The following is a 25,626-nucleotide window of genomic DNA, read 5'->3' on the forward strand; positions in this document are numbered from 1 at the left end:
CACGTTAAATGTTTTTCTTTTTAGTATGCATACTATGAATATTTAGAATGAAAATTGAAAAATCTCATGCTTTTGATTTTATTAATTGAAGGGTATAATGAAATAAAGTACAACAAAGACAATCTTTCATAGTTTGTAAACTTATTCTAGCTGCATCGGAAGGCCACGTGCCTGGAAGAATTTTAGTTACTTCACTGCTGGGGGAACAGTGATACCAATTATCCATCCCTTGCTCTCTTTTTACTGTACTGCCATCGGGAAGGAGGTACAGGAGCCTCAAGTCCCATGGCAGGAACAGTTATTATCCTTCATCCATCAGGCTCCTGAACTAGCATGGATAACTTCACTCACCTCAATATTGAACTGATTCGATGACCTATGATCTCACTTCCAAGGATTCAATAACTCATGTTCTCAGTGTTATTAATTTGTTTATTTTGGTATTTGTAGTTTTATACATATCTCCGTTTATACACTGATTGTCCATCCTTGTTTGTAGTTTTTCATTGATTCCATTGTGTCTCTTTGTACCGACTGTGAATGCCCGCAAGAAAATGAATCTCAGGGCGGTATGTGGTGACATATAAAGTATGATAATAAATAAAAAAGCTTTGGTAATAAATTTCCTTTGAACGGGTAGCGGTGCCTTTGTGGGCAAGCCTATTAACCAATACCCTTTCTGAGCCACTCTTTCAACTTCTCTCTACCTCGAGTAAAACGATTCCGAAAACCTGAGATAAATATCTGCCTGCAGGTCTTATTTCGTAACTCAGATCAGTGCTTCAACGCGTGTGAGGAACTGTGGATCGGTTTTTGGCGTTCTAAATAACCTGTTTAAATAAACGCTGGACACAAGAATATCTGTACCGAGAGCACATTTGACTCCCCATGCCCCGCAGCCCTTTCATTTTCATCCTGGTGGGTTCCCAGCCCTCCAAACAAGCCCACTGTCGTTGACAGCACAGCCTCGCCATGCGTTCCTCACCTGATGTGTAATACTCAACTCATTTCCTGTCGCTCTCTGGAACCCGAAGCAAGCGGTAAACCGGTTTCAGGTGTCGCTCTCTGTGATTGGTGCTCAGACTGGTTTCGACCTGCACCTGTCGCTTTGGTGTAATTTGTGTCTCGCTGACTTCATTTGCTTCTTGTCCCACTGAAAAATAACTGCTGTTTTTTTCCCCCTGCTAACATGAAGATTGTTTTATTGCTGTTGGCTGTTTGGGTCCCATCCACCTTATGCGTCTGTGAGTTGACTGTTTGTGTTTACATTCAGATTCAAGTAACTGAATTTGTTTGTGTGTGTTATCCCATCTCGTCAGTTTCAGGCTATTTTAGAGAGAAAGAGAGAGATCAAAAAGTTGTTGAATTTGTTTTTATGTTTTAGCTTCCAGCTTCAAGCCGGAAATCCCGTTGGCTACTTTTCTCCGGGGGCTCCGCACTTCTACCACCGTGACCCTAGCCAAGCCTGTCTGTGTCTTTCAAAGCGGCGATGTGGTTGAAGTTTTTGGAGTGCAGTCTACCGGTGAGTATTGGGCAAATCATGCTTGGCTGGCCGGGCTTCTCTCGCGAATAACTAGTTTCTTTTCCATCTGATGTCAATGCACCAAGAACTTGAAAGTCACTATCATGAGGCTTGGAAACTTTCACAAATGGAGGAATAAGAACAAAGAAACAGCAATCGGTCTATTGGCCCCGTGTAAGCGCGAACTTCCTTCGTTTTTTTTTGCACACTAACCACGTATCCCTTAAGGCTTTTAAAAAAAAGAATATCGATCAGTGGAACTCCTATAGTTTGATTTGACGGAAACCTGGAACTTGTTATCACCTTGTTTTGATGAGACACCCTTGCTGTAGCGAAACTGTCCCACTGAAACGCTGGGTGCCAGTCCGTGGTAGTCTTAGATCAATGTTACTCAGCGGCTCTGTCTCGGTTTAGATGGGAATTTGTTCTAATTTCCCGTGTTCTTGCTTTCGGTAGAGTTGGGTCTCATTTGTTCAAGTGAAATTTGCCCAAGGTAAAATTCAGGATTCCAGATTGGCCGTGATGCTTGCAGAGTCATTCCAAGTTCCTTGATGTCCCCCGAGTAGGCAGTAAAATAATAGAAGAGGTTCTTAAACTGACAAAGACCCTGTGTTGACAAAAATCCCAAGCAGTATTTCTTTTTCTTCATAAGTTTCACCTTGGTGTCCTGTCCTACAAAACAAACTTCTCTGATCAATTATGATTTGGTGATATGTGCATGGTGATTGCCATTTTCCTTGTGTTGTGGATATTTGAGCTTCAGAGCTGAGGATATCGTCAATGCCATGTGGCAGGTGTAATATAAAGGCAGACGTTTTCATATGATTGCAAAGAGGCACTGACATCTTCAGCAGTTTATAGACATTTCAGAGAGAAATTTGTTTTGCTTACCTCAGAGGCAAACTTACAGTGACTCCGCTACTATTGCTGAAAAGATATCAACTAAGATCTATTAAATATTTTGTCTCGGATACCATTAACAGGTTTGTCACCTGGACAATCTTGTTCTCTCCAAACTCACTAACCAATGTTTTTGTTCTTCCAAAGAGTCATAGTCCAGGAAATCGGACTGTGTCTACCTCAGTACATAGTGCCCAACTGAGTTTACCAGCGTTTTGGTTTTCACATTTGTTCCCTGTTTTGCATTTCTGATGACAGGTCAACAAAATGTAAAGTTAACTGTGTATCTCTCCATTGATCCTGCCTGGCTTGTGATTACCATTCCTGTTCTTGGGCCATGAATAAATGCAGATCAACTGTACTTCCAACTACAATTTGTTTATTTTATATGTAGTGATATACTAATATCTTTAGTGTTTTATTGGACACAATAGATATTCAGATTTTAGCCATTTTAAAGTTCAGACTAATGAAAAGCACATTTAAATTTAACTACCAAAAATAAAGTTCAGTGAGTAATTGCTTAAAGGAAAGTGTTCACTGTTTTTAACTTAAAGTTCAAAGTAACTTTATTATCAAAGTACATACAAATACAACCCTGTAACCCTGAGACACATGGCCTCGTGGCCATACTCAATAAATCCAGTGAATAATAACCGTAACAATTCAAAGAAGGACCACGTGGACTTGAGTGTTCAACAAGTGTGCAGAAGATGACAGACTAAATACAAAAAGAAATAATTATAAAAATAAGCAATAAATATTGAGAATGTGAAACGAGTCCTTGAAACTGAATCCATAGGTGAGGGCGAAGATCCCATTTTGGAGTTTGTTACATGGTGTGGAAACTTGGCTGAGGTTGGAGTGCTGGGAAAATTAGGATCTAATTGGACCTTAGTATTGTCCCTCATTTTCCAACTGAGATATTAGGGAAGCTTTTTGGGATTATGTTCTGTTGGGTTAACTATAAAAGTCATAACAATTCAGAGTGATAACTAGATTTAACTAGTTTGTACAAATATGCTTCTTGCTTTACAAGGAAGCTTGATAATTAAGAGCCAGTGTCATTGCAATTCATCAAATTATGATTGCTTTCATTTTGTTTTGTTTCCTCTGCATTTGCTGTTCTAGTTTGTTTTTATAGCTGAGATTGGATAAGAAGGTATGAATTTTATTTTGCCTTCCTTCTCTAATGTAGCTTGAAATTGCTTTCATCGGAGAAGGTAATTTTCCCCAGGACCCATGGAATGTTGAAATGTAATGCTGCTGGCCCATATCTACAGCTGCTGAATTGTCTATCACTGATTTTTATCTGCAGGGTGTGCACAAATTAATATAAACTACGGTATTCTACTTGAAATTCAGGTTTGTAAGTGTTGCTAACCTGGAGCTAGAGAAGACAGTGAGCCTCTGAAAGTATTTCTAAGTAATTTGCTCCCCTTTGTCATTTAATAAATTATACCCCAAAATAATTCAATTTATCAGCTTCTAGGTATCTCAATGAATTGAAATAGCTGAGCTGATCATTTAAAAATATTTACAGCAAGTACAAATGATATTGGCACCAGCCCACAGAGCTACCAGCAAACCCAAGGTGGTGAACTTAGACCATATCGTGCTGGAAGATTTGGAATTCCACAGTGTACATCTCCACTCCTCAGGATAACTGCAGATCCTAGGTTGATCCAAGCAGAAATAGATGGATATCTCTTCAGAGTTGGAAATGATGTTCAGTGTCTAAACAAAATTGACACTGAATCTGGAGACTGCAATGCCCCACTTAATGGAAGTGCATCTTACAGGTAAGCAGATTTACAAAATTAACATGGTTGTCATTATTTTCACCTGCATCTGTCTGAAATGTGCTGGAAGACTTGATTAGGCAGGATGAAACGATTTTTAGAAGTTCAATTTGCACTAAAGGGCAGTTTTTCATTGGATGTTATGACTTTTGCGGAGCTTTGGTAGGTATTTGGGAACTGTGCCAAGGAAATCAAAACAGTTGAGAATCAATAATTCCAGGGCAGATTGTAAACTGACAATTAACAGTATGACTTTGCACCAGATGTGCAGAGAGACAGGGTTAAATAGATTTGTCATTTTAAAATTACAAATGTAGTTCAGATATGTGGACCTGTCCAGAAACCCACCTGTCTCCCCAAATGCATCTGACCTATTTACTTCAAAAACTTTGAATTGCATTAATGGTAGTAAACTTTCTGCCCTGTGTAAAAACAACTTGATCATCCCTGAGCTTAGACTCAAAAAGATCAACTTTTTTTGATATTAACATTGTCTTAATAATAGTGACTTTAGATTCTTTCCCACCTGATGTGGGATAGACGATTTTCAGAAGGCTATCACCTATGGTTGGGGTATGGATTTGGCCCAGATTAATGTTATCTTGGCTGAATGTTTCCCAAGTGTTGTAGTGAACGAAGTTCCATCCATTCAGTGGTTTTGGCTATTGCCAATCCTGCAAAGACATTGTGTAAAGTGGCCAGGAAGATGCTGTTCTCCCATTGGCCAACTATACAAATCCATAATTTTTACTAGATTTCATTAGAGTCATCTATCAGCAAGTACTGCAATGGTACTATCACCTTGCTCTGTAACCTAAATATTTGTCACTGTCATTTGCACTTTAGTATACATTGAGGTTAATTTTTCACATTTTAAGGCTGACAACTGCTCATTATGCTGCACTTAACTCTAATATTGCTAACTTCAACCATTTTAAGTTCTATCCCCATTCCCATTCTGACATGTCAGTCTGTAGCCTCCTCTTTTGCCACAATGAAGCCAATCTTAGTGCAGGAGCAACACCCGTATTCTGTCTAGGTAGCCTCCACCCTGAGGGCATCATTTCTTCCCTCCAGTTTTTTTGCTCCCCCTTGTAGCCCTCCTTTACATGGTCCATTCTCCTTTCCTATCAGATTCCTTCTCAAGCCTCTTACCTTTCCCACCAATCTGACTTCACCTATCACCTTCTAGGTAGTCTTCCTTCATCTCCCCCACCTTCTGAATTCTGGTATCTTCCCCTTTTCTTCCCGTCCTGTAGAATTGTCTTGGCCTGAAATGTTGACTGTCTAATCATTTCCATAGATGCTGCCTCAGTTCCTCCAGCATTTTTTGTGTATTGCTCTGGATTTCCAGCACCTCTTGTGTTTCTAATATTTATGTTTTGTATTATAGGTTTAAGTTTGCTGTACGTAACTCTACCACAGGTTCAATTGAAAGTGAAACACTCTGGTCAGAGCCCATCTCTCTTATACAAGGTGAGTGCACTTGCATCTATGAATGCATTTCGTAAGCAATACCATGATATCATTGCAGCTCAGTGTTTGCTACTGAAGTGTCTCAGAACTTGACAGACTTTTCCTCTTTTCTAACACCCTCCCTCAGCTGAGGTACACTGGAGACTAAGAAGTTTGGTTTAAAATGGGAAAGGCTGCAGGCAAGTACCTTGCAAGAGAGGATTGTACCAGTCCTACTTAAAAGCATCACAAAGGAGGAGGGACAAATGCCCTATTGTAAAGATGCAAGTCATGGTGATATGGGGTGAAGGTAGACCAAGTCTGTCTAAGCACCTATTTACACTAGTCCCATTAAATTCACTTCCCATTTACGACCTCACTCAATGCACTGCTGTAGAATCACCTGACTGCAATTATTCCTGGCTGCCACAAACCAGTGAAAATGCCTTCCAGGTCTGCCACCTTAATCCTTGCGTCATTTTAACATTTTAATTAAAATCATCCCTTAAATTGTCTGCTTGCACCTGCACCTCTCTGTAATGTTCCATTATAAAATAATAATGCACATAGAACAAATTTATTCACTACTACTGTATACCTGATTAAATTTGTTATTTAATGATTACATGGAGTGGTGTGGATTCATGCTCTAATTTTGCTCCTTTGAGTCAAATGGTGCCCTGGAAAATTTCCCTGAAATGTTTTGTTTTCTGGCAGTTCTGACAGCTCACTACATTTTGGGTGCTGCAGTGGAGGTGTATGTTTAAGCTCTTTCTTGTTCCCGTGGAAAGAAATTAAAAAAAAAATCTTGATAGCACAATTGTAAAGCAATAGTTATTTCCGACACCCTGGATCAGCGTTGGCCCTCAGGAATATTACAGTTAGACAATTCCAATGTTGTCAGAGCTTGCTATGTGCAAATAGCTTCATATTGCAAGCAAAATCTATATTTCATTGGTTGGAAAAACAACTCTTTGAGGATTTGCAGTGCTTTAAAACAAATCAATGCATTTGCTTTACCTGGAATAGAACTTTTTCCAGAACATACATGTAAGAAAAGAATAGAAAAGTTTTGCCAGTGATGTTTGGAGAACTTTCATTTAGTTTTTAGAAATCAATAGACAATTTACTTTATTTCTTCCCACCCACCACCATATATTTTGGCCTCTTCCATTATTGCTTTGAATCTGCAGACCACATTCCCAAATTGTCTCATGGTGAAGCAAGAGTCACTCTCGGCCTTGAACACATTTGTGCGTGGCGACAAACATGAGAAAATCTGTAGATGCTGGAAATCCAAGGCAACAGACACAAAATGCTGGAGGGACTCGGCAGGCCAGGCAGCATCTATGGAAAAGAGGAAACGGTCAAACCTTTGGGCCGAGACCCTTCATCAGGGCAGTGCTGATGGAGAGTCCCTGGCCTGCTGAGTCCCCCTGTACACAGATGGCAGATTTCTGTGAGATGAGAATTTGTCTGCCCTGACTGGGGCAAATATTCTCAGATGATCTACCATACTAACTTCCTCCAGATCTGCAATCACTTTCCTAAAATCTTCCCATAGATTTTGTCCCTTGAAGATGTTGGTAGAAAACTGGGAATGCAGGTATTTGTAAATGGACATGTTAACTGATGTATGGTTCTAATACACTGGGGAATTGGGCTCTCAGTGAAATTTCACCCTCTTTAAGCTGGAAACAAATACTAGAAATTATTTGAAATGTATGCATGAAGTACTATCTCTTAATAGCAATACTATTTCTGGCTGTTCCTAATGATAAAATAGCCTAAATCTGCCCCGCTGCCAACTTTGCTGTACAAATTTTGCAATGTGTTATAATTGTGTTATATTTGCTTCCAAATAGAGAGACTAGATACAGTTTGAGCACCCCTTGTCTGAAATGCTTGCGACCAGAAGTGTTTTGGATTTCAGATTTTGGAATGTTTGCATCTACATAAGAGAGAGCTTGGGTTTGGGAACCAGGTCTAAACATGAAATCCATTTACATTACATATACAGCTTATACATATACCCTGAAATTATTTTTACAATAGTTTTAATTCTGTGCATGAAACCATGTGCACATTAAACCATCTGAAAAGGCAAGCTAATACCACCTCGGCTGCTCAGGTGGACTGTCAATGGCTGTTTGGCATCACCACCATTCCCAACTCTGAATTTGAATGCCACTGGTGAGCAGACTTTGTCTTGAACTTGTTCATCACACATGTATGTAACAGTAAAAATTATTATATACCATAAATATAATGTGTGGCGGGTAACAAAATCACAGAAGCATCAGGAGAAAACCTGAATCAGCTGTTGAACAACAACAAACAACAGCAGGCTTTCAGTCTCCACTTACAATGCCATGTTTGATTTAAAAAGTTACAGTACGCTGTATTTGTATTTTACTTTTTTTAGGTTTTATGTAAGATAAAACAGATTTAATTATAGATAGATGTAATGAAAACTGTTGGGGGGGAAGTCAGCATTTTATTTTTAATGCAATAATGACGCTGGTCCTTTTGCACTCAGACGTAAGATTTTAGGTGAAGATGAAATTCAGATTTCATGCAGAAACAATGTTTTTAACAACAAAAATATTACTTCTTACAAAAGAAAGGTGGCACCAAACACTACAACTACATCTGGTGTGAGAAATTTGAGGGGGAGGATACATTACCATTTTGAGGAGGAATATCAGAAGTGATTGAGGGATTTGGAAGCGCATGCTCTCGGGGTGAGGAGGCACTGTGCTGGGTGACTTATTAAAAATGTTTTTCCAGCGTTGTCAGTCTCTGACAAGGGCTTTTGTTGTAATCTGTGTTTTATTTTATAAGCTGACATGGTTTCTTTTTCTGTTCTAAATAGACACAGCTCTAGCCCTTCAATAAGTCCTTCGCACATTTTCACCATGTTGTCTAAGGACACCTTTTCTACTGTGTTAACAATATCATCTTCACTACTTGTGATCAACAGATACTTTATCGCCACAAATTTTTAAAACTTTAATCCCTTGCCTTAAATTTCTGCAACTAACCCGGTGGATATTAAGTTAGATTCAATTTTCAGTTTGTCGTGATAGCTCTTCACTTGTTTCATGATCAGCATACTATTAAGTGGCATATCTTCACTTCAGCACCGAATCCACTCTTTCAATATAAAATCAGGTCTTCATTTTTCACTTCACTTCAGTGCTTTTCTATTTTCCATTAACTTCTGTTTATTGCTTTCAGCATAGAACTTCCTACAGTTTGTCCTGTTTCTTCAGGTCATAGATGGTGGTTTTTCCAACACCATACTCCTCTGTCCGATGCATCACACTTACACCACTGTCAAGTTTCTCCAACAACTTGACTTTCTATGTTTATAGATAAACACAAATGCTTCTTTTTCTTTTCACTATTACTCACAGGGGCAACTGCTGGCCTTTTTGACATTTTCGTAGAGAATAAGGGCAAAACACATGGGAATCACTGAGTAATGCACAAAGGTCTGGCTTTGACTACTGAAAACTGGCACAAGCAGAGTATATGAGGTCACTTCTCAGAACAGTCTGATGAACAAAGACCTGCGCATCACCTGGGAACCGTCACCTGGGAACCGTCCCAGCACCTTGTGGGATTTTCCATTTGTGGTGTCATGTCATGGTGAACAAGAATTTTGCGGTTTTTCAGATTTTGGATTTTTGTACCTGTGAACGTTGAAGTATGTGCAATATTGCTATTGCACCAACATGAAGGACGACAGGCAAATCATTCATCTAACAGCGAAATAATAATGGAGCAAGCTTGTTTTCCCTGCTTTTAAAATGCTACTTTTTGCAAACAAGAGTTGTTACTTTTTCTCTTCCTGCAATAGCATAAATTTTGCTGGTTATAGTGTTTGCATCTTCACTCTAATCTAGAATCTGTAGGGTTATTTTACATAACTATTCCAGATCCATTTTATCCGCGAATGTTGCCTAATTCAGCCTTTGTCTTCAGTTTCTGATTATAGAGTTATCAATACCCAGATAGGCTACAGAACAGGAGGAATGGTGGTGATCACAACTATTCTCGTCATTCTTCTCTTCCTTATCCTGTGTGCCTTTGTCATCTCGCTTGTGATTTCGTGAGTATAGAAAATCTCTGAACTAATACCTTGCAATTTTAAATTCCAAGCCATGTTTCTAGAACATGAATTGTAAAGCCTGAATTTGACTTTTACATTTTGGTTTAATTAAATGCTTTTGTTAGGTGCTTTTACTTATTGATATCACAAAATTGTGTTTCTTTGATAAAGCTGCAAATACATAAGTTTAGTTTTATAACTTTAAGTAAATTATACCTAATATATGAATGTTTTCTCTTCTGTTGTGACCTACTCACGTGCTTCCACTGAGTTGCCCAGTAACAATGTTGGCAGGCTAGTATATTCCAATGAATGTTTGCTGATGCCTTACAATTGACGCACAGTTGGTGTTTCTAACTTGAGGTCTCAGTGTTTCTATAGGCAGCAGTACAGGCTCGACCTATTTCGCTCCCCCTCCCACCCCCAAAAAAGTGAGAAACTAATTGAATAAAGGCTGATTTTAATTGTGAACAAGCAAAACCTGGCCTTCAGTACTGTTCCAAGTCCAACAATCTTATTGCCGGTGCTGTTTGGTGGCAGAATTTCAGACTCTCCAAAGTTTTTATTCGTAACTTCTGTTTAAAGCTGAACTTTGGGCACAGTTTCCTTGTGTCCAGCTTTAGTATAAAGAGGAACCTGTGTTGTAACCAAGCTCATCCTAGGTCTTGTGACTTCCTGTATTTTGTAGTAATTACTGGAAGATGCTGAGATGTGTTCACATTTTGTAACCTTCCTCAAATTTATGGAGCATTATCTGCAGAAGGCTCCCTTCTCTTACCTAAAAGAGCAATAATGAACTGGTTGCTTAAGTATTTGTAAACTAAATTTAAAGTTTTGAGCTTGCTCTCTAAATGCATTTCATCATGATTACTAATCCACTGCCACATATCTAGCTGTTCCAGAACCTTCCTAATCATTGGCTAAAGCTAATTATTGTGACTCTCAGGACCATGAAAAAGTATTGGCATTTGTTTGGAAGTTTCTTCAGGATTCAGGAAAATCTGTGTACGGTATAACTAATCAGTGGTTTTGAGGGAGAGGGGGAGCCAGTATTTCTGAAAGCTGGTCACTGAAGCCAATTATTTATTGCTTCAATCTCCCATTGTATTTAATGTTGACAATCTGCTGTACCTTCAGTTATATGGACGAAGAGCATCCTGTAATGGAACAGCAACAGATTACCAAGACCTACATCACACATCAGAGAAATGAAGGCTATGCCGAAACTCTCCCTACAGCAGGGCCCAGACTTGCTGCCCAGCAGCCAACTGAGTCGTCACTTTATCAGGTTATTGAAAAATCAGCTTAAGCTCCAGTGAAAGGTCATGAAAACATCTCAGAGGCAAGTGTTTATTGCTCGGGTACTCTCAGGTTGTGTGTTTAGAAGCTTAAGCTTCAATTAATTGGTGATTTCTTTAGGTGGGAGGTGGCTTTCAGCGGGAGACTAGACCTAATAACTGGCCTAAGAGAACTCTTAGCGTTAGATGTACTTTGAACCTGCTGTATTTTGCTTCTCTAAAATTACGTTTGCTATTGAAAGGATCACGTGGACATGAGCAGTTTCATACCATTTAAGGGCGTAAGTCATTGGCAATTTATAATTAATCCTTAGACCTCAATCTTAAAGTGGCTGTTTGCTATTGGAAACCTTACCGATGAAGCGTGAGGTTTGCCAGAGATGGGGTGGTGGGGATTCCCCTGGGTCCACAGGATTCCTCCACCTTTTAAAGGCATGCACGTTGGTAGATTATCTGGAGCTGTAAGTTATCCATTTTACGTGGAGGGGATACGTTGGGGAAATTGGGGTTACAAGGAAAATTGAAGGAATGAGATGGTTATGGGGAACTCTTTTACCTGGATAGTTTGGTGCTTCAGATCTTGGTGATTTAGATCAGATTGATGGAAAATTGGGTAGATTTGAAAGCATTTTTCTCATTTAATGTCCAGTTCCAGATAATTTTAAAGTGCAGAAAAAGTTCTATGTTAAAGGCAACTTTAGTCAAGTTGGTTCTACTTGTTCCAGTCATTGCTCTTGAGTTTTGTGAAGCTAGCCATTGTGGGTGGATAGACATCTGATACTGAATTAGTGGGTGACTTCTGTTATGAAACATCTGCTGAAACTTCCAAAATAACATCTCAGTAAACCCCTACCTTGTCTACATTCTTCAGGTCTTGAAAGTCATAGACACATGGAAAACCTACAGCACGATACAGGCCCTAGGACCCACAATCCTGTGTTGAACATGTACCTAGGGTTACCCATAGCCCTCTGTTTTTCTAAGCTCCATGTACCTATCCAGGGGACTCTATCGTATCCGCCTCCATCACCGTCGCAGGCAGCCCATCCCACACACTAACCATCTCTGCGTAAAAAAAGCTTAACCCTGACATCTCCTCTGTACCCACTTCCAAGCACCTTAAAACTGCCTTCTCATGTTAGCCATTTCAGCCCTGGGAAATAGCCTCTGACTATCCACATGATCAATGCCTCTCATCATCTTATACACCTTTATCAGGTCACCTCTCATCCTCTGCTGCTTCAAGGAGAAAAGGCCGAGTTCACTCAACCTATTCTCATAAGGCATGCTCCCCAATCCAGGTAACATCCTTGTAGAGATTAAATATTTAAAAAATGTAACAGATTGAAATCCCTTGGTTGCATTTAACTCAAATTTACTGAGATTGAGGTTCTTTCTGGTTGTAATGCAGCCATTTACAGATTTAGTTGAAGCTTGCTGTATTGCCTGGGACAGCAGGCTAAAGGTATTTCAAAATTTGAGATATACAAAGTTGTGTGACTGGGGCTTATTTATGAATTTTGTGTGTGACACAGGTGAAGAGGGGAGAGAAAGTCTCACAGGATAAATTTTATGAGAACCTGTTGTAAAACGGGCTTTTACTCCTAATTTTCTTGCTTTCCCAGGGTTGCTATTTTGGGTTGAAGACAAGAATCTGCAGTGAGAAAAACACTGATGTGCAACATGATTTCCTTGCCTTCCTTCAGGCTAAACTGCATAACTAGGATGCCAATCTGTCTGTACATATTCTGTGTAGTGCATGGTGACTGTATGGGGGGGGGGGGGGGAATTAAATTCTAATTGTGATTCAGTTAACTTTCTCTGTGTATATTTGAAATAAAGTCCTTGGGTTAGTGCGTTGGGCCAAGTTTCACTGAGGGTCTTGGCTCTGATTTGGATCTTTGGTTAATATGTTTGTATACGTCTCAGCTTCTTCTCGGTTTATTATTTGTTGCTAATAAAATTAGATCACCGTAGTCTCCATACCAAAGTGAAAATGTTAATCTCTTCACAATACAACAGCCACTGTGGGCACATGTTCTTTACTCAAGCCTCGGGTAGATGCGTTTTAATGGTCTGTATTCTCCATCGGTCTGTCCAGATCCCTCTGAATCTCTGGACTCATTCTTCCAAAGTATTCCTATTATTGAACCATGCAGTCTTGCAGCAGCACACTCTAGGAACGTATCATGCATATACTTTAAGGGATGGTTCCTGAGGTCACATCAGCAAGGCCAACTGATACGAGAATTTGGGTGAAGTTCAAATGACAGCATATACTGAAACTGACTGACATCGTACAGGTGTTTTGGAAAGTTCCTAACAATCTCAACCATAAAGTTTCTCATATCAACATGTTTTTCCTCTCATTGCAATTAATTTTAAATATGTATACTGTATTGGCATAAACTTGCCTTTTTATCATTTTTATTCACTACTCCTTTACTATGATTGTAGAGAAACAAATAACCACATAATAGTAATAACTTATGGAGTAATTTTCATATAAACGATGTAGTTCAAAGTGCTTTACAATGGGATAAAGTGCAACATAAAAAAAGACAATGATGTTAATTAAAAGCAAGTTTAAATATATATATAGGTTTTGAACTGGTGCTTTAAGTGTCAACTTGAGTCTGCAGCCCTTGTTGTCCTAGGTATTGAATTTCACAGTTTTGGAGTGTTGTTTGAAAAAGATAAACCAATGATCTTTTGAGGGAGAATGTTTAAATTTAAGAGACTAGTGGAAGAGGAGCTGAAAGCTCAAGCAGGATTATAAAATAAAAGTGATTCTATAATGTACTTCGGTCCCAGACCATTCAAAGCTTTAAAAACAAAAGGACTTTAAAATCAATTCTAAAAGGTACAGTATGCCAATGCAGAGTAGGGAGTGATACGCTTCCTCATCCGGTTTTAGTTAAAAGTCCAGTAGCGGCATTCTGAATGAGTTGAAGGTTTCCAATAGATTACTTTTAAAGTGCATTACAATCATCTAGTCTAATTGATTATAAAAGTGTGAATTAGTTTTTCAGTATCATTTGCATGACAAACAGAAGCATCTTTGCAATATTTCATAAGTGTAGAAATGATGCTCTAATCGTTCCTTGTAGGCTTTAAAATACAAATCTGAATCAAGGACAACACCCAGGCTTATACTTCTGTTTTTACAAGGGGAGCCAAGTTCTCAAGTTTATCAAAAAGTTTACCTTTGTTTTGGGACCCAACTAAAAGCATTTCAGTTCATCTTCATTTAGTTTCAGGAAATCATTGCTTGTCCACTTTGGGGTAAAAGTGAAACCAGCGAGGCCAACCCAGTTCTCGAGGTGCTGTGGGAGAAGGTCGTCAATTGTGTCGACGGCAACACTTGGATCGAGGAGAGATGTCTCCGAGATTCTGCTCGCACCTGTGCTGCCACCGACTATTAGTTGTCTCCGTGCTCTATTTTTTCTCTAAAACCTGACTGAAACTTCTCTAGAATATTGTTCTCATTCACATCTAGTACAATGGCTTAGTTATTCTGTAAACCTCAGTATTTCATAATGTTCCCTGACTTACCTGAACATATGAATCTTCAGTTTATGGGGAAGATGTAAAACACTTACCAGTTCAGAAACAGTTGGTGATTGCCCACTTTTGCAAGGAAGGTGTGACCTTTCAGGGGTTTTAGCATGATTAGCCTCTGACACAGGAGCTTTCAGTTCTTCTTCTGAACCTGCTTAAAATCTTTCATTTTCTACCATTTTCCAGTCATTAATGGCATCAACCTGAAATACTGTTTCTGTGTCCACTGATGAGTTGATCTACTGTATATTTCGGAATTTCCTTGCGTCAGCCAAATTATTCAGTTTGGTGAACTGCCCCCTCTGCTGGCTGTACCTGGAAGGTACAGGAGAAAGCTGTTCCTTTTTAATTCTTCTTGCAAATATTTTTGCAAAGCAAGGATGGGGGGGGGGAGGTGGGGGTGTGTTGGTGGGGAAGGAGAGACTTTATTAAAAAAAAGGAAGTAGGAGAGTAGTGGAAGAGAGAATTGCTGTTCCTAAGAGTTAGGGGAAATATTAACAATAAAAACGACATGAATAAAATCTGAAGAATTGTGATGTACCAAAATTAACTGGGGGTTGAGTTGGCATAATTATTTATTACTGAGATATTCCAGAGTGAATTATGATTGAGAGTACAAAGCAGCAGGTTTTATAGTTACTAAGTAGAACTTGTATGTTCTGCTTGAATTAATAAGTTAAACAATTACCCAATTGCTGAAAAAAATCTAGTTTTGTTTCCCTCAATTATCAGTTCTGGGAGATGCAGGAAGCTGAAGCAGTTGTTTATTACATTTTTTTTGATGAAGAAAAGCTGGGAATTGTCTATCCATGGCAGATTTGTGTTGAATTCTGGGTTTACTCTTGAAACCCAGAAAGCACGATGGTGAACAAGGAAACCTAGCAAACACAGAGCCACACAATGACTTAACCCCCGAGAAAGATGGCAGCTTAAGAACGATTGTAGCTAAACTTGATGAAGAGTAGTATAATTAAAAATAACGACTGCTATGAGACTACAACTTAATGTAGGCCAAATTCAGTAATTGTGAATTTTCCCACTGACAATTATTTTCTGGTAAGCTACAATTTAAGGCAGTGAATCATGTTTTAAAGTAACCACTTTAGAACTCTGGTTAATTTCATAGAATACACAGTGCCTCCTGTGCTTTCTGTATTGTGCCTTGATTAGCAGTGATGCCCCTGCTCACTGGTCTGGAGTTCCCAACTCTCGTTCGCAGATTGGTGTAACCAGATTGATTTATCATCGTTAAAGTTCAAAGTAAATTTGTTATCAAAGTACATATAGCACCATATGCAATCCTGACATTCATTTTCTTGTGGGGCATTCACAGTAAATACAAATACACAATAAAATAAAATAATAAGCGATAAATGTCAAGAATATGATGTGAAGAGTCCTTGAAAGTGAGTCCATAGGTTGTTGGAGTGAAGTTATCCCTACTAGTTCAGGACTCTGATAGTTGAGCAGTAATAACTGCTCCTGAATCTGGTGGTATGGGACTTGAGGCTCTTGTGCTGCCTTTCTCATGACAGCAAAGAGAAGGCAGCATAGCCTGGATGGTGGGGGGTCTCTGATGATGGAAGCTGCTTTCCTACGACAGTGCTCCTTGTACATGTGCTCAATGGTGGGGAAAGCTTTATCTGTTGTCATCTGAGCTGGAAATACCTACTTTTGTAGGATTTTCTGTCCAGGACTATTGGTGTATTCATACTAGGCCACAATGCAACCATTCAATATATTCTCATCTACATACCTATAGAAGTTTGACAAAGTTTCAGATGCCGTTCCCGATCTTTGCAAACTTCTATGAAAGCAGAGCTGCTGCTGCTGTGCTTTCACTGTAATGACACTTGCATACTATAGAACCATAGAACATTACAGCACAGAAACAGGCCCTTCGGCCCTTCTTGGCTGTGCCGAACCATTTTTCTGCCTAGACCCACTGACCTGCACCTAGACCATATCCCTCCATACCCCTCTCATCCTGTACCTGTCCAATTTTTTCTTATATGTTAAAAATGAGCCTGCATTTACCACTTCAACTGGCAGCTCATTTCACACTCCCACCACTCTGTGTGAAGAAGCTCCCCCTAATGTTCCCCTTAAACTTTTCCCCCTTCACCCTTAACCCATGTCTTCTGGTTTTTTTCTCCCCTAGCCTCAGTGGAAAAAGCCTGCTTGCATTCACTCTATCTATACCCATCATAATTTTATATACCTCTATCAAATCTCCCCTCATTCTTCGATGCTCCAGGGAATAAAGTCCTAACCTATTCAGCCTTTCTCTGTAACTCAGTTTCTCAAGTCCCGGCAACATCCTTGTAAACCTTCTCTGCACTCTTTCAACCCTATTAATATCCTTCCTGTAATTCGGTGACCAAAACTGCATACAATACTCCAAATTCGGCCTCACCAATGTCTTATACAATGTCTTGTACCCAGGGAAGATCTTCTGAAATGATAATGCCAATGAATTTAAAGTGGCTGACCCATACCTCCTCTGATCCCTTGATGATGACTGGCTCATGCACCTCTGGTCTCCAGTTAAAACCAAATTGGATTCAATATTCAAAGGGAGTCAGTGGAAGAACATGAGAAAAGAACTAGATACTAGGCATGACTGCTTTGATGATCAATCATGGACATGCCTGGCAGAATAGGCTCTTTGTACTGCATTTTTAATAATATCTCATTTGAAGGAAATTGGTGAGCTTTGGGTTCAAATTATCTTTGAGCATCTTTACACACCACAGTGTATCTCCAGATCTTGGACCTTCCAACTAGGTACAAATGAGGTCAGTTTGCCATAACTCAGCATGGAAGCTCTTGAACTTCTGTTAAGTCATCTCCCACCAGCCTCCACCATAGCTTCTTTCTCAACTTCGTCACTTCTGTTTTCTTTGAGGCTGGCTTAGTCGTCTACTTTCAGTTTCAGCCGATTTACCACCTACAATTCCATAAATTAAATGATTTCCTATGAAGAACGGGACTTTCGTCTGTCTCCCTGGGTAGGAAGCAGAACTACCCTTATGCAGGCAGTTTGCTCTCAGGCCCATTTTAACAAGAGGAAAAGTGCATTAGAAACCAGCTCCAAGGCATGTTTTCAATCGTTCCTTGCAAAACATGTTAATGAATTTGGTTTTTTTTTTGTAATGCTTGAGTGACTGTAAGATTGAAAAACAGAAAAAGGCTCACTTCAAATCAATTTGAGATTTAATAATTCAGTGAAAAACAGCAAAAGGAGACTGTGAGAGTACTCCTCTATTACACATTTAATTGGAATCTACAAGTTCATTATCCCTAATAATTTCTTTGTTCAATGTCTATATTCTGACATTTTATTATGAAAGCAACATTTCAGCATCACTAATAAAGTCATCGGATCTAGACTGTGTTCAGATTGGATGATAACTGAATTACTGGAAAAATAATCCCCTAAGCAATTGTGCTTCAGAAGTTTAATTTGTTCACTTCCTGGAGAGATATAGGATGATCATCTTTAACAACAGTTACATTGTTAAAAGACCATCTGCCCAGTTAAGCTTCATCTATAATTTTCTCCAATTAAAGCCCAATTAACATCGTCAAGACTGAAGTGGAGATTGTGTTCTTCGTGGGAAGTGCTAACAAGTGCTAATAATGTCCTAATAATGACTGGTTGCAGCACAGCCTGATGTGTAACTACCAATACTCAAGAATGAAAAAGCCCAGATCATCACTGAGTGCTGCCACAAGAAAGGACTCCATCCTTGGAAGAAGAGGCCATGCACCCTTCTTGTAGCTGCCATTGGGAAGAAGGTACCGGAGCCTTGGGACCCCGCACCACTAGGTTCAAGAACAGTTATTATCCTTCAACCATCAAGTTCCTGAACCGGCATAGATAACTTCTCTCAACTCAAGACTGAATTGATTCCCCAGCCCATGGTCTCACGTTCAATGACTTTACAATTAATGTTCCCAGTACTATTTATTTATCTATTATAATATTTTTTGTATTTGCAGTTTGTCTTTTGTACATTGGTTGCTTTGTATCTTGTGTAGTCCTTCAGTGATTCTATTGTATTTCTTCATTCTATTCTGAATACCTGCAAGAAAATGTATCTCAGGGTAGTATATGGTGACATACATCTACTTTGATAATAAATTCACTTTGAACTTTAATAATGGGCATCTTCAAGCATGTCTTATCACTCACTGAATTTGCTGACCAACTCCAGCATCCAATAAGTGTGTATTCTTTACCGAAAGTTGGCTGTGTAGTGGAGAACATATTGACTGGCTGCATCACAGCCCGGTATGGAAACACCAATATGTTTGAATGGAAAATCCTACAAAAAGTAGTGGATATGGCCCAGTCCATCACGGGTAAAGCCCTCCCCACCATTGAGCACATCTACATGGAGCACTGTCACAGGAAAGTAGCATCCATTGTCAGGGAGTCTTCATCTCATGTTCTTGATATTTATAGTTCATTTATTTTTATTATTTCTTTCTTTTTGTATTTGTATAGTTTGTTGTCTTTTGTTTACTGATTGAATGCCCAAGTTGGCACAATTTTTCATTGATTCTATTATGGATTTATTGAGTATGGCTGCAAGAAAATGAATTGCAGGTTGTATATGGTGACCTGTATGTACGTTGATAATAAATTTACTTTGAATTTTGAACCTTTGGCAAGATCTAACGTACATAAAACCAACAAGAGGGAACTGTTAGGCAGATTTTAAAAATTGTTTATCTTTTGATCAAAATGAAGAACTGCTGGAAAACCAATGATCATATTTCACCAAAGGAGCCAATTCAGTATCTTCCCACTCTTTCTGGTGCGCTGGGAGTTTACATGAAGCTGATTTTGTCATCTCTAATTAGCCTTGCAGCGGATTAGCCTCGGAGACAAGTGAAAATCTGCAGATACTGGAAATCCAAGCAACACACACAAAATGCTGGAGACACTCAACAGGCCAGGCAAAATCTATGGAGAAGAGTACAGACAACGTTTTGGGCCAAGGGCCTTCAGCAGTGCTGAAGGCCAAAAGGGTGAGGAATCAGAGTTAGAAGGTGAGGGAAGGGAGAAACACAAGGTGACAGGTGAAACTGGGGGGTGGGGGGGGGGGTGGAGGGTGAAGAGCTGGTGAGAGAGATACAGGACTGGAGAAGGGAATCTAATAGGAGAGGTCAGAAGACTGGAGAAAGAATATGGGAAGGAGTGCCAGTGGGAGATAAGGTGAGAGAGGGAAAAAGGATGGGGAATAGTGAAGGGGGGGGGGGTGAGGCATTACTGGAAGTTTGAGAAATCTATGTTCATGCCATCAGGTTGGAGGCTACCCAGATGGAATATAAGGTGTTGCTCCTCCTACTGAGTGTGACCACATCACAACAGTAGAGGAGACCATGGATTGACATATCAGAATGGGAATGGGGAGTGGAATTAAAGTGGGTGGCACTGGGAGATCCTGCTTTCTCTAGTGGATGGAGCATAGGTGCTCGGCGAAGCAGTCTCCCAATCTACATCGGATCTCTCCAATATAGAAGAGGCTGCACCAGGAGCATCAGACACAGCAGACTCACAGGTGAAGTGTTGCCTCGCCTGGAAGGACAGTTTGAGGCCCTGAATGGTAGTGAGGGAGGAGAGGTTCTACTTGTTCCACTTGCAAGGATAAGTGCCAGGAGAGAGATCAGTGGGCAGGAATGAATGGACAAAGGAGTTGCATAGGGAGTGATCCCTGTGGAAAGCAGAGAGTGAGCAGGAGGGAAAGATATTCTTGGTGGTGGGATCCCATTGGAGATGACGGAGGTTTTGGAGAATTATGTGCTAGACGCAGAGATGAGTAGGGTGGTAGGTCAGGACAAGAGGAACCCCATCCTTGCTGGGGTGGCGGGAGCATGGGACGAGGGCAGACGTGCGCGAAATGGAAGAGATGCGGATGTGGGCAGCGTTGATAGTGGAGGAAGAGAAGACACTTTCTTTGAAGGAGGAGGACATCTCCATTTTGGAATGAAAAGCCTCATCCTGAGAGCAGATGCAGTGGAGACGGAGGAATTGACAGAAGGGGATGGCATTTTTACATGTAGCAGGGTGGTAAGAGGTATAGTCCAGGTAGCTGTGAAAGTCAGTGGGTTTATAATAGAAATCAGTAGATAAGCTGTCTCCAGAGACAGAGAGATCAAGAAAGGGGAGGAAGGTGTCAGAAATGGACCAGGCAGATTTGAGGGTTGGTTGGAAGTTGGAGGCAAAGTTGATGAAGTTGGTGCAGGAAGCAACACCATGCAGTCGTCGATGTTGCGTAGGAAAAGTTGGAGGAGTGACACCAGGATAGGCTTGGAACATAGGCTATTCCACGTACCTGACAAAAAGGCAGGCATAGCTGGGACCCATGGCTACACCTTTTGTTTAAAGGAAGTGGGAGGAGCCAACAGAGAAATTATTGAGAGTGGCAACCAGTTCTGCTAGACAAGGAGAGTGGTGGTGGAGGGGAACTGGTTTGGTCTGGTGTCCAGAAAGAAACGGGGAGCTTTGAGGCCTCCCTGGTAGGGGATGGAGGTGTATTGGGACTGGGCATCCATAGTAAAAATAAGATGCTCGAGGCTAGGGAACGTGAAATCAGTGAAAAGATCAGGAGCATGTGAAGTATCAAGGGGGTAGATAGGAAGGGACTGAAGTGGGGGGGGGAGATGAAACAGGGTCGAGGTATGCAGCTATGAGTTCAGTGGGGCAGGAACATGCAGAATGGGTCTACCTAAACAGGCAGGTTTGTGGATCTTGGGTAGGAAGTAGAAACGGGAGGTGCAAGGTGCAGGAACTATGAGGTTGGTGGCGGTAGATGAGTTAATAAAGTCGGTCATGTGGGAGACAATGGCCTGGTGTCCTTACTAGGATCCTGTTTGAGGGTTTAGTGAGAGGAGATGTCTGAGAGTTGTCGCTGGGCCTCAGCAAGGTAGCGGTCAGTCTGCCAGATTCCTAACCTCTTCCCCTTATCTGCGTGTTTGGTGGTGGGGTTAGGATTAGTGCGGAGGGAGTGGTGAGCAGGGCGTTCGGAAGGAGTGAGGTTGGAATTGGAGAGAGGAGAGTTGAAGTTGAGGCCTTTGATGTCCCACCAACAGTTGGCAATGAAAAGATCTAGAACAAGCAGAAGACAATAGCAGGGTGTCCAGAAAGAGGAGGAGGGTTGAAGACGGGAGAGGGGGTCATCAGTGTGGGGCGGAGAGTCCTTGCCAAAGAAATAGGCTCGGAGACGGAGGCGGCCGAAGAAGAGCTCAGCGTCATGGCGGGCGCGGAACTCACCGAAGTGTAGGCGCTGGGGGACAAAGGTGAGGCCCTTACTGAGGACAGAACGTTTTGCCTCAGAGAGGAGAAGGTCAGAGGGAATGGTGAAGAGCCGCCACGGATGATAGTTGGGATCGGAAGGGAGTTTGGTAGTGTCAGGGGAGAGGGGAGGTTTGGGGTGTTCAGGGAAGATGGGGTCTCGGAGGAAGCAAGAGCTGGCGATGGGACCTGAGAGACACGGGTTTGCAGAGTGTTGGTGGGGAAGAGGGGAGACTGGGGTTCCAGCGGCAGTGCGTAAAGACCCGGCCTGGTGCTGAAGTTGAAATTGAAGGATGCGCAATGGGCAATTTGAAGGTGTCCAAGGTCGCTGGAACCTGTATTGATGGCGGCGGAGTCCGGGTGTTGAATGTGCTCGGAATCGTCAGAGCTTTGGGGTCGACAGTAGGGGTTGCGGCCTGGAGACATCCGTGCCTGTCGGCGTTGGAGACGGCAGGTTCTGTGGTGTAGACGGGCGATCTTCCGATATTTGCCGTACGTGAGAAAGTCGAAGAACCAGCGATTGAAAGCATATATCTGACGGAGGATAAAGAAGCGGACAGCTCCATTGCAGGCGGCGGAGGGAGAATCCCGGAGCCTTGGAGATTCATTTTAAAACCAAAAAGCTCTCAGTAGCCAAAAATTTCTGATCTGTTTATTTTAAGTGGGTTCATAGGGTGACTGGAAAAACCATTTTGACTTGTTGCAGAGTAACTTCGAAAATTCTTCATTCAGAGTTTTTTTCTGGGAGGGAGCTCCTTTGAAAGAAGGCCTAATTGGACAAATGCACTCTGCAAAGTAGTAACCCAGATATTAGTTATCAGAGTAGTATCGAGGGAGATTTATCCTCCCATCTGGTTATGTGATGTCTGATCAGGAAATGCTTAATACAGGCTGCCCAGAATAGAAGTGCCCTACTTTTCACTGTCTCGATTTTTATAGAACGCAACAAGGGCCAGAAATAATAGAAGAGTAAGCACGTGATGGGAAACATTTGGAAAAGGTGAAAAACCATGCTGCAGATAATTGCTGCACCCAGCACTACGTTTCTGGATGAAGCAATAGTTGAGGAGATGGCTTTGTCACTGAGCTGAGCTCAATGATGCTTGTGAATTAGCTAACCTGACGGGATTTTAATGTGTTTGGAGGCTTTCTTTATTTTGATCATAAATCTCAAAAGTAAAAGATTGGCTCCCTGAGAAAAAGTGATACCAAATTAAAATTCACAATGAAAGGTGAACATAGCCGTGTTTCTCAAGTTACGTGATTGTACATTTTAAGACAGACAAGAAAGTCTGAGAGAGAAATGGGGACTGCTGGATCAATGTGACTGTAAGCTGGAATGCTGTTTGTAGAATGCACTGTATCGGGAGCTGCAAAGTAAGGCATCTGGAGTTCCTGATCTCCAGTGGATCCATTGGAATTGATAAGATGTCATTGTCCCTTCTGGCAATCCCCCACCTGGTTATTTACCTCAGGAACTGGGCCTCAATCCTCTCATTTAGTTTCCAGTCATTCCCAGGTTCCACTAACTACACACACCTGCTTCCCATCAGCAACTGCAGTATTAAAACCCTGTGAACACAACAAGGAGCTGCCAGTTCGTTGGTCGACTCCAGTGTGAGTAGCCTTGTTTCATGGTTCTTCGGACTGCCAGTTCTAAGTCTAGCATCGCTCCTGGATACTGATTCCACGCTCACTATGTCAAGAACGCCTCCCGACTCTGCCTCCGCACCTGTATCCTGCAGTTGGGTTCATCCACAGCCTCGTCCTTGCAACAGAACGAACAGGCCATAATGAACCCAGTGGACATAGATCCCGTACAACAGGCCCTTGCCAGTCAGGGCAGGCTACTGGGTGCCCACAGCCAACTACTTGGGGAGGTCATGGAAAACCTTTGGACGCTGTCCGTGAATGTACGGAAGGTCAGTGAGCAGACGGATCGAGTTTCGGCTTCCCTTTCTCCGTCCCATCCAAGAATCCCGACTACCCAAACCGCACCGCTCGGGATGACGTCCCCTCTGGGATCAGCAACACAGTCCCTTGAGAGCCATACGTACCCGAGCCCGAACCCTACGCTGGGGACCTAGGGAGATGCCAGGCCTTCCTGTTACAATGCTCTCTGGTCTTTGAGCTGCAGCCACGTACCTACACTTAAGATAAATCCAAGATTGCGTACATCATGGGGCTCTTACGAGTGGATGCCTTGGCTTGGGCAACCGCGATATGGGATAACAGACCAGAGGTTTGTTCCTCCTTCCCCTCCTTTGTTGCTGAAATGAGGAAAGTCTTCGAACAACCCATTCATGGTAAGGACGCCGCTAAATGCTTGCTGACTCTTTGTCAGGGTTCGCGAAGCATAGCAAGGTATTCCATCGAGTTCCGAACCTTAGCCACAGACTCGGGGGGAATGATGAGGCCCTGTGGGAGGTGTTTCGACAGGGCCTCTCGGACAAGATAAAGGATGAACTGGCAGTGAGGGACGACACGGACCATCTGGACTCTCTGATCTCGCTAGCCTCTAGATTAGATAATCGACTTAAAGAGCGGCTGAGAGAAAGAACCAGTCGCCCCGCTCCTCGGGGAAGCCCACTGTCCACCTTATCAGTCCCAGCCAGCCTCCCTTCCCCAGCCACTCCAAGTGTAGCTCCTGCTCCGACCGTCCCCACCACCCTGGGGGAGGAACTGATGCAGCTGGGACGTAACCGGCTCTCCCCGGTCAAATGACTTCGGAGGTGGAGAGCTGGGGATTGTTTCTATTGTGGCCAGCCAGGACATTTCCGGGATACCTGTCCTCAATGGCCAAAAGGGAGGGCACCAGTGAAAAAAAGAGGGTACCTGGTGAGTCGGACGATACTCCCTTCAGACCCCCCCAGACTCGGATGCAGATCCTGGCTACCGTGAATTGCCAACGACAGCCTCTGTCCCTATCCGCTTTGGTGGATTCCATTGCCAAGGGCAACCTGCTGGACAAAGACATAGCCTCCCAGGCTGGAATACCTCATGAGCTGCTAACTACGCCCCCCCGGAGGCCCAGGCCCTGGACGGAAAACTCCTGGCTTGGGTGACCCACTGTACGCCGCCCCTGACCTTGATCCTATCCGGCAACCATCGGGAGGAGGTACGATTCGGTCTCATTCATTCACCTCAAGCCCCGGTAGTTCTAGGGTATCCATGGCTGACCCAGCACAATCCCCACATCGACTGGTCGACCGGCAGGATAGCCAAGTGGAGCCAGTCTTGCCATGCCAACTGTCTGCGGTCAGCCCCTTCTCCCAGGGAAGCTACCACGACTCTGTCTGCCCCGGAACCCCTCGATTTGTCCTGAGTCCCGACTGAGTACCATGACCTGAGACCGGTATTCAGTAAACAACTGGCCCTTTCCCTGCCTCCGCACCGCCCATATGACAGTGCCATCGACCTTCTCCCCGGGGCCACGCTACCCACCAATCTCATTTTTAACCTGTCCCGACCGGAGAGAGAGGCCATGGAGAAGTACATCAGCGAATCCCTCGTGGCGGGCATTATACAGACCTTCATCTTCTCCGGTAGGCACCGGTTTCTTCTTTGTAGTAGAGGAGGATGGGTCACTTCATCCTTTTATTGATTACAGAGGCCTAAACAGTATAACAGTTAAGAATAAGTACCCTTTACCCCTTATTCGTTTG

The 25,626-nt window shown here is 42.1% G+C and overlaps 1 protein-coding gene across 1 annotated transcript; it reads left to right on the forward strand.

Moving 5' to 3' along the window:
* The first annotated feature begins 1,058 nt into the window (after positions 1 to 1,058).
* On the forward strand, positions 1,059 to 13,689 carry LOC140734755 (uroplakin-3a-like). Its single transcript, XM_073059194.1, has 7 exons — positions 1,059 to 1,244; positions 1,385 to 1,522; positions 3,966 to 4,224; positions 5,618 to 5,700; positions 9,670 to 9,796; positions 10,934 to 11,138; positions 12,720 to 13,689. Exons 1-6 carry the CDS (start codon positions 1,190 to 1,192, stop codon positions 11,103 to 11,105), a joined length of 834 nt encoding a protein of 277 aa, XP_072915295.1. The 5' UTR covers positions 1,059 to 1,189; the 3' UTR covers positions 11,106 to 11,138; positions 12,720 to 13,689.
* Positions 13,690 to 25,626: the final 11,937 nt, after the last annotated feature.

The sequence above is a fragment of the Hemitrygon akajei genome, chromosome 10 (genome assembly GCF_048418815.1).
Source record: "Hemitrygon akajei chromosome 10, sHemAka1.3, whole genome shotgun sequence".
Lineage (NCBI taxonomy): Eukaryota > Metazoa > Chordata > Chondrichthyes > Myliobatiformes > Dasyatidae > Hemitrygon > Hemitrygon akajei.